This window comes from Hippoglossus stenolepis, chromosome 3 (assembly GCF_022539355.2).
Source record: "Hippoglossus stenolepis isolate QCI-W04-F060 chromosome 3, HSTE1.2, whole genome shotgun sequence".
In the NCBI taxonomy this organism is placed as follows: Eukaryota; Metazoa; Chordata; class Actinopteri; order Pleuronectiformes; family Pleuronectidae; genus Hippoglossus; species Hippoglossus stenolepis.
The window spans coordinates 3,033,014-3,042,404 of record NC_061485.1 but is presented as its reverse complement, the minus strand read 5'-3'; the positions used below and the strand labels follow the sequence as shown (position 1 = coordinate 3,042,404).

The window sequence follows — 9,391 nt, the reverse complement described above, 5'->3', positions numbered from 1 at the left end:
TATTTAACTCGAGGACGGTGCATTTGAAAAGTGTAGTTTTAAGTCCCTGAAACCGACATGTCTCCGTTCATAAGAAGAAGCACTCCGTCAGAAGGATTTCAACATTTCAACAAAGCTGCAAAGACTGACGAGACATCAGAGAACTTTCAAGAAGAGGAAATTCAAAAGAAAGGAAAGGCGCTCGGTGGGTGGTAGTCGGCCTCGGCGTGTGAGCACGAGAACGCGGAGAAGCAGTGGAATGACCTCACAGGAGAAAAGAGGGAAGCTAAAGCAGTGGGATATTGGGTTTTAGAGAAGAGAGAGATTTGGTCAAGAGAATCACAAGATATTCGGGGAACAGAAACGCGTAAAACAGAAGCGAGCAAGACATTTTCTCATGAAGAAATAAGAAGTTTTGTCTGATCCTCCACTCAAGTCGTCTCTTCTTAAAAGTGCGATTTCACGAGGGTTGAAATAACGTGCCCTCCTGTGAAGATGGATTTCCGTTCTCCTACTTAAATTTTTCCAGAGGAGGAAAGCGTTAACGTGAGGGGAAAGCACGGCTGCGGAGAAAAAGCTGGACACAAAGTCAAATGGAAGGATTATGTTGAGTTTCAATCTACAGCTACGAAAAAATAGGAATAATATATCATTTCTTATTATCAACAGAAAAAGAAAACAAGAAGATGTGAGGTAACAGCTTATCCCTGCCACTAACCAACTAACTGATAGACTCTTAATTTGGAAGAAAGAATTCTTACAAAGAGGAAGTGGCAGGAAGCAAACTATTTCCCAAACTGCCTCCTTCTCCCGGTACTTGGACAATGAGGAAGTGGGTTCGTGTCCACGCTGCGAAGAAATGAGGACGACTCTTAAACCGAACACTAAACTCAGAGCTTTCACCAGCACAACCAGCCACTTTGCACCACCGTGTGATTGGAGCAATTGCTCTTAGCATGGTGGGGGGGAGAAAAGGCTCCTTTACTCCACAAAGCATCGGGGCGAAAGATGAAAAATAGCTGTTCTGGCTCAAGATGTCCAGCTCATACTTCTTTTTGTCAGAGAGCAGCCAGAATGGATGAATGGGCCCAAAAGAGGAAAAGACAGGAGAGGAAAAAGTTGAAGGCTTTTTGGGGGGGGGAAAGGGTGAAACCAGGTGGAATCAACAGCTCCGAAGGTCAATGACAGATTCAATCAGCACAGCAATTCAAGACAGATGGAGCCCGCGCCCTCCAAAAGGAAATCTGTAATCTTCATAAGAGGTGAGGAGAAGACAGAGCAGCCCACAAGTGCTGGAAAAACATTGTGACCACTTCACGATGTCCAGGTGCTTTCATCAAAATCTACCAAACAAGTGGTTTCCTGCTCGGACACTCAAAGCCAACTAGCACAAGTGAGCAAAATATGTGGTGGAGGAGCACTGGAGCCTTTAGGGTCTGTGCTGGTCCCTCACTACACTGAAACCCCCTGTGAGTGAAAGGACTGTAGAGCAGGACAGAAACGTCCACGAGGTTGAGGAGGGAAGCAGCGAGGACAGCGTGGACGCCAGGGGCTGATCCCCTCTGGCTGGGACGTCCAGGCAAGTGACGATCAAACACCCAAAACCCAGTGTAGCTGCACAGAAATCGTATTTCTCGGAGTAAGGGGTTGAGCTTAAGACAGGTTTTCGTTACAATCCAGAGAATGATGTAATACCGTATACTACCTCTAGAGCTCTGAGTGGTTTCATTCTAAACCGTTTCCTGCAGAGAGGATCTACTGACTCTCTGAAATTCACCTGAGCTGCTTGGCTCGGCAGAATGTCCGCCACATCAGGAGATCCCCAGCAAGTGAATAAAAAATCCATCTTTATGGAGCAGCGCATTAGCCAATAGTCACATTACCATCCTTCACATAAAGACCTACTTCATAAGAAATGTGTGCGATGGGGAGAGGAGGAGCGGGGGTGTAGTATATAACCCTCAGGTGAATTAAGTCTTTACGGAGAGCTGCATATTAGCCAACATTCACATTAGCATCTGTCTCGTATAAAGAAGAGGGGAGGAAAATGAAATGCTAGAGGAACAGAGAAGATGCTTAAAGAGGATTTATGTACAGCAGGTGAATTAAAAGTCCATCTTTATAGGGGAACATATTAGCCAACACTTACATTATCATCCCTCGTGTAGGAACGTGAATTCATAAGGAGGAGAGAGAGGAGGTGACAGGAGGAGGTTAGACGAGGATGCAGTTGCACTTGGGAGAGGTAACACTAAACTTAAAAGCTGATATTTATAGAGGCTGCGTAGATTCCCGTTTTTTACGTTCGGTGAATATTGAGTTTAAGGCGATATTTTCAAGGAAGGAGAGAACACAGAGGGGTGAGGGAGGAGGAGAGAAAGATGAAGGAGAGGAAAAGGGGGAAAGAGACACAGAGATGAAGGAGGAGCAGGGAGGCGAAATGTCGAGGGAGTGTGCGTTTGTGTGTGTCGACAGAATCTGTGCAGCAACCTAAGAGAGGGAGATCAGGGCGGGTGAAGCGAGGAGAAAGAAGCGTGTTGATATCACAGAACCGTCGGACAGACATGACGGACAGGTGAGGGAACAGCTGGAGTGAGAAACAAGGAGAGAGGAATAATGACCTCCATGAAAACAGGGCGAGGAATCATTCCAAAAGAAACGAGGGAGGAGGGAGGAGGTGCGCACGATGAAATCAATCACTATCAAGGCCGCGTCCTCCCGGCACCTCCAGCCAAATGGAGAGTTCATTTTAGCTCCTCGATCTCGTCTCCACTCCGCTCTCACAAATGTGCCACGCTAGAGGAGGCACACGGATAAAATCGCTTTCCAAATTCCTCGGAGCCACCGCCGCTGCAGCTTCGGGTGAAATGGCCTGAATCCTATTTTGAGCGACGACCGCCTGGCAGCGGCGTCCGGGACGACCAGCGGCGTCCGGGCCGACCAGCGGCGTCCAGGCCGACCAGCGGCGGGTCCAACACCGGAGCGTGGAGCCGACTGTGGGAAATTAAAGGGGGTTTGGTGTAATTTCCACATAATGGTGGAGTCACGGCGGATGTGTGAAACTTCCGTCACAATCAAATCTGACAGGTTTTGTTTGTAATTCATCACTTGAACTTGTGTATTAGCCTGATTCAGACTAAAAGCATCTGGGGCCACTTCCCTGATCAACAGGAGGCGAGCGGCTGCAGAGGAGGTGACAGTTTTCATTATTCTGTGTTAAACCATTTTCTTTTTCTCTGTTTCTCTAAGTTCTCTCTCGTTCCTTTCAACCTTTTTTATTTCACTGTGAGAAATGCCTGTCCGTCAGAGCTTCCACAGGGAGGAGAGTTAATCGGTGTACACCAGTTAACAGTAATCCCCATTGTGACGTCCTCTTTTAAGCCGAGATATTTCACTTGACAGTTTCCCGCAGTGACACTGAAGCTGTTTGGGATTTTAATATCTTGCTTAAAGATTGTGAGCCTCTGAAACAGTGTCTGTGTAGTTCTGGATGAAACAGCTGCAGAGATAAAGTCTGAACAAAACTTATCAGGGATCTTTGTAATTAATAAACCAGCCTCGATGGTTTAATCCGCCGTCAGGAGGCTCACAGATTATGAAGAATGTTCTTGCACCAGTTGATGCTCTGATAAACGTATTTATTTATTAATATTGTTATCATATTTCTGGCTTCATGTTCACTTCAGTTCACCCGCTCTCTCTCTCTCCCCCCCTTCCACTCATGCTCTGTATCTATCAAGGCCTAATGTCCCAAAAAAATCTAAAACATTAAACTGTTTTATAATATATGTGTATGATGATGCACCGTATGAATTAGCCTTGTTTCGGCTATTTGTTCATTTAATGTCTTTAAGTTTCATTGACTCTTCTTCACATATCATTTCACAGCATCAGACATAAATTTGACAAACAATAATTATACATTTTTCTCCTCTGGTTCATTTAAAGCATCTGGAAACACAGTGACGCCACGAGCTGCTTGGAAGGTGGAAATAAAGGTGTACGTAGTTTTGATAAATAGCCAGTGACACCAAACAACATGGAAGACAACCACTTAAATACTCTAATGATACAAGACGTCGCAGATCTACAATTTCCTGCTACAAGCAGCTGCTTCATCGTGACGATAGAACCTGATGTCGACGCTAACATGAACAGAGAGGTGAACGCAGGTGTGGAGGCCAACACACACACAAACACACACATCCACACACACACATTAACACTGCCAGTAGCCAGCAGGCTTCTGAACATCTGTCATACCTGCCTGCTCCAATCCTATCACACATTCAGACACACACACACACAAAGCACCCTGTGGATCGCTGTGACAGCTTCACACAGCAGCACTCACCCAGAAACACATGTTTCTCTCTCCTACGCTTTACCAAGACGCACACACACACACACACACACACACACACACACACACACACACACACACACACACACACACACACACACACACACACACACACACACACAGAGTGACCACAACCACTGTTCTACTTGTCTTGTCTGTCATTTCTTATCCACCGCTCTGCTCCCTTCACCTCAACCTCGTCTCCGTTCATCCTTTTCTCTTCTATCTATCCATTCATCCATCTATCCATTTATCCATCTACCCATTTATCCATCTATCCATTTATCCATCTACCCATTTATCCATCTATCCATTTATCCATCTATCTATCTCTACATGTAAACATATACCTCTATAGTTGTGAGGACCAATTCAGGTCAATTCTCACAACTTCAGAGTAAAAGAAGGAGAATTAAAGCAGGTTGACAGGTGAAAAGGTGAAGACATAAAAAGGATGTGAGGAAAAGAGAGGGAGGATAAACTGATGATCATCATGAACTCACAGTGTAATTTACTTTCTATCAAAAATATACTCACTAGATCAAAAATGGCTTTTTCGTCCGAAGCTGAAAATCGTTCCAAACGAGGAACAATTCACTTCCTCTGGAGTGACATTGAGTTTCGAGCCTTTCGATAATTTATTATCTATGAAAAAGTGTTTTGAGTATTTCTTATTTTCACCTTGTTTCTATGTAATAACAGAGAAAGGTGGATAAAGAGAAGGTTTTGAGTGATAGAATAAGAGAGAGATGGAAAGTAGAGCAGGAGAGAGTGACGGACAAAAGGAGAGAGAGAGAGAGAGAGAGAGAGAGAGAGAGAGAGACAGAGAGAGAGAGAGAGAGAGAGAGAGAGAGAGAGAGAGAGACAGAGAGAGAGAGAGCAGAGAGAGAGAGAGAGAGACAGAGAGACAGAGAGAGAGAGAGAGAGAGAGAGAGAGAGAGAGAGAGAGAGAGAGAGAGAGAGAGAGAGACAGAGAGAGAGAGAGAGAGAGAGACAGAGAGAGAGAGAGAGAGAGGAAGAGAGAGAGAGAGAGAGAGACAGAGAGAGAGAGAGAGAGAGAGAGAGAGGGAGAGAGAGAGAGAGGACAGAGAGAGAGAGAGAGAGAGAGAGAGAGAGAGAGAGAGAGAGAGAGAGAGAGAGAGAGAGAGAGAGAGAGGTCTCTACTATCAACACTTCATTTTCACCTGCTGATTAACATGGATTAAAAAAGACAAGGGGGGCAGGAGATGCCATAAATACCCTGAGGTGACCACATTTTACTGCTCATCAAATTAAATGAACTAAACGAAGTGATGATAAATAATAAATAAGGTTCATGATAAAAAAAAGTTATGACTACGTGACTAAGTATTTTAGAGAAAAATTTGCACTTGAAAAATAAGTAATTTCTCAATAATCCTGTGAGAATAAACTTTATGATGAAGAAAAACTTGAATTCAAGTCATTGAGAAAACAGTTCACTGTCTGATGTGGACTTTCAAAGTAAAAGACCCTGGAGATGTGATACTTTGACTGGTTCGGTTGTGGCAGCAGAGAAGAGTTCCAGTGAGTTGCTGCGTCTTGTTGACTCCGTGTGACCGTGACATCAACAAACTCACAGCCTGAATTATTGAATTGTTAACCCACACACACAGACACACACACAGACACACATACACACACACACATTGCAACAGACACAATCATACACCGAGAAATATAAAATATGTGCGACATCAGGAAAACAGAAAGACACCAACACATCAAATCCCCGTTCCAATTAAATTAAAACACCTGCCGACAAACTTTCTAATACAACTTACAAAGACAACCACACACACACACACACACACACACACACACACACACACACAGTCAAACAAACCAGCCTCATCAAAAGCAGAATAGAAATGAACCCCCCCCCCTCTCCAGTGACACAGAGGTTAGACACAGACTGAGCTGACTCACTTTTCAAAACAGCAGCTTCACTCTTTCATGCACTTTCTCCTTCTCTGTTTCTCTCAATCCCTCCATCGCTGCTGCTCTCGAGATGAAAAAAATAAAATCACTGACAAAGGCCTTTGTCTCTGTTTGCATCAGAGAAAGCTCTGGAGATGAAGAGGCTGAGTGACAACGACAGAAGGAGAAAGAGATGGTAACAAAAAAAAACAGATGAAGAGAGTAAAAAGGGGGGGAGAGGAATGGAGAGAAGGGCTGTGAGAGGAAAAAGGAGATGAGAGACATTTGGTAGAGGGGACGACGAGACAACAAAGGAGGAGAAGGAATGGAAGAAGAAGATGAGACAAAGGACAAAGGGAGGAGATAAATGTGAAACACTGATGAAGAAGAAAAGAAAATAGAAAGAATGGGATGAAACCGGAAGCTGGAGCGTGATGGAGAGAGAGAAGAAGAATCCTCACGCTAAAACGACCACATGGGTTCTCGACCCTCTGATACAACCAACAGGAACGTCTCCTGAATTGAGAACTGGACCTTTGTCGTCATGGTAATGAATAATAAAAACAACTTGGTTCAGTTTAGGAAGAGGTTCAAATCCGTGGTTACTTTGCCCCTGTCATAATCACTACGGCCACTAGAGGTCGACTCACAATAAAACGTAACTATGGGTCGTGATAAGCTGCTCAACAGACGCCCTCACGACAGAATGAGGTTAAAACCAAGAGACCGGCCTGAGAGTCATTCTCAGCAAGTGGAACAGTGTCAAACCAAGCAACTGTTAGAAAGTCAAGTTACAAAGTGGAACCTATGAAACAAACGAAGCTAAAGGAACAAACGAGGCCGCGCTCACCTGCACACTTTGTCCTGGTGACCAGCGGCGGCCCCGGGGGCCCCGTTCCTCCCTCCCCGGGTCTGGAGAGCAGGACCTTGATCTCGTACTCCACATCCGGGTCCAGATGCCACAGCTTGTAGGTGGGGGCATCGACCACGTGGCTCTCCGCCCAGTTCCCTGATGTGGTGCGGTACTCCACTTCCTTCAGGATGATCGGCCCGTCGCCGATGATGCTGTTGGCGTTGGGTTTGATCCAAAGGTAGGTGGCGCCGACGGAGAGAAGCTCGGGCGGAGCGATGGGGGTGGGCGGAGCTGTAGAGTGGAAACAGAGGTGTTCAGTTAAGTGCGTTTCTGGATCTTTTCTGTTTTTCTTTTTTTTTTTAAAACCACGGAATCCTCACGGCGTCCCCAGTGGGATCGAGCAGTTTGTGAGTGGCAATCAGAAAACAATTACATCAGCTTGTTTTGACTGTAACTGCACCCCCCCCCCACACACACACACACACACACACACACACACCTGAGCTCCTCACCGCTGAATCCAAATGAATCACTGAACTCATCTTCCCCCGAAAACCACATTAAAGTCCAATCAGTGGAGCCGACACGTGTGATGCCGCAACAAATGAATGAGTATTTCTCGAAATCGCCCACACACGCGCTCCCACACACACTCGGGGCTCTCGGTAATTTTCAAAAGTAACATTACAATATGTAATTTCATTATGCGGAGGTTTATTCACCACCTGCCTTCCCTGATATTCTCAAACCTCTGTGGGTTTCACCAATAAAAAATGTCCATAAACATAATGAAAGGAATAAAAAAAAACTATCAATATCTAGTTATACACTTTCCTTCTTTACCTCTGGACCCGCGTAGACCCTCAGAATACGTTTTAGATCATAATGTGCACAGGGATCGACTGTTGAGAGTGATACTGAAATAAGAAATCAAAAGTATTTCCAGTTGCAGTGTGATGTGAATTTAAAGGAGACACAGTTTAACTTTACATTTAGAGCAGCTATAAATGCAGGCAGACATTTCAGGGAGTGAATTCTCCACCTGTACTAATCCATCACGTTCCTGACGTGTTGCTGACAGCTACTTTGCCACCAGACTTTCACATTATGCTACCCGGGAAAAATAATGGCCTCTGTCAAGTCTAAAAAGCAAAAGATATTTTATTACTCCCTTCAGTTGCTTATTTTTTTTTTGTTTCAGAATCAAAACCTGTGACAGCAGCTTCTTCTCAAAGTGTGATATCTAACATCCAGTGGAGCAGATCACTGGAATGTAAACTAAACACAAAGGTAAAACTGCAGGACGTCAGCAGAAAGGTGCGTTCTCTGAAAAACAAGAATGTGTTCAAGTGTTTACTGAGAAAAAAGTTTGTCCAGACACGGAAACCTGAGTCTAAAGCAACAGGAAACAACATACTGAGCCTGAGAGAACTGAACGGAGACAAAATAGACCCACAATGGTCACTTGTGTGTTTTATATGCTCTGCAGGAGAAGACTCACAAATGTGTGTTAAAATCCCACACAAACACCACACACCATTTGTGCGTGTGTCCAAATGTCGCCTGATACACGTGGATCAGTCTAAACATGCTTCGTTCGAGTTTGTGTGTAATTTGAAAGTGGAGAAGACATTTTAGTGTAGAACAGCTCCTCACCTGCAATATAATGACAAATCCAAATGTGAATTTATGGTATAGTTATATAGTTATATTCCATAAATGTATAGGTATGGTTCAGGTAAACTAGTGAGTGATGCACATTTTTGGGATTTTATTACCAAGTCAGTCTGCAGAGGTACGTTCACTATGAAACTACCAATCCAATTCCCATCAAACATGGTGGGGGGACTCAATCCTGATTTGGATTAAAGGGCGGATGAAGGATTTTATGTTATTTCTAATATTTTACATTTCAGGACAAGGGCCTCGTGTGTAGGATCGCTGGGCTTCGGTGTTCATTGATTTTCCTATAGTCTATATTTGAAAGTGTGCAGCCTCCACAGGTGGTGGTGGGGGAGGAATCTGAATCCACTGCATCTTTTATTATGATATATATTTAATTGAGAGTAAATTCTAAACAACAGTTAGAATTAGAATCTGGATTTATTGTCGGAAAGAAAGTGTCAAATGCTGCGTTTCCATTCTCCAGGTGGAAAAAAAGAAATTTGAATGCAAAATGGTTTAAATGAAAAATAAACATGTTTGTCACTTCACTATTAAAGATACGACTATGATGTTACTTCATATTGATCATATAA

At 44.1% G+C, this 9,391-nt stretch overlaps 1 protein-coding gene across 13 annotated transcripts in view; it reads right to left on the bottom strand.

Moving 5' to 3' along the window:
- Positions 1-9,391, bottom strand: part of ptprt (protein tyrosine phosphatase receptor type T) — a 254,304-nt gene that overhangs the window by 162,310 nt on the left and 82,603 nt on the right. For all 13 annotated transcript variants that reach the window (XR_004695112.2, XM_035152935.2, XM_035152937.2 and 10 more), the window contains exon 8: positions 7,131-7,424. Coding sequence is in view for 12 of the 13 variants with exons in the window: in XM_035152935.2 (XP_035008826.1) it covers positions 7,131-7,424 (294 nt within the window). In the remaining variant the exon portion in view is untranslated. The remainder of the gene's footprint in view (positions 1-7,130; positions 7,425-9,391) is intronic.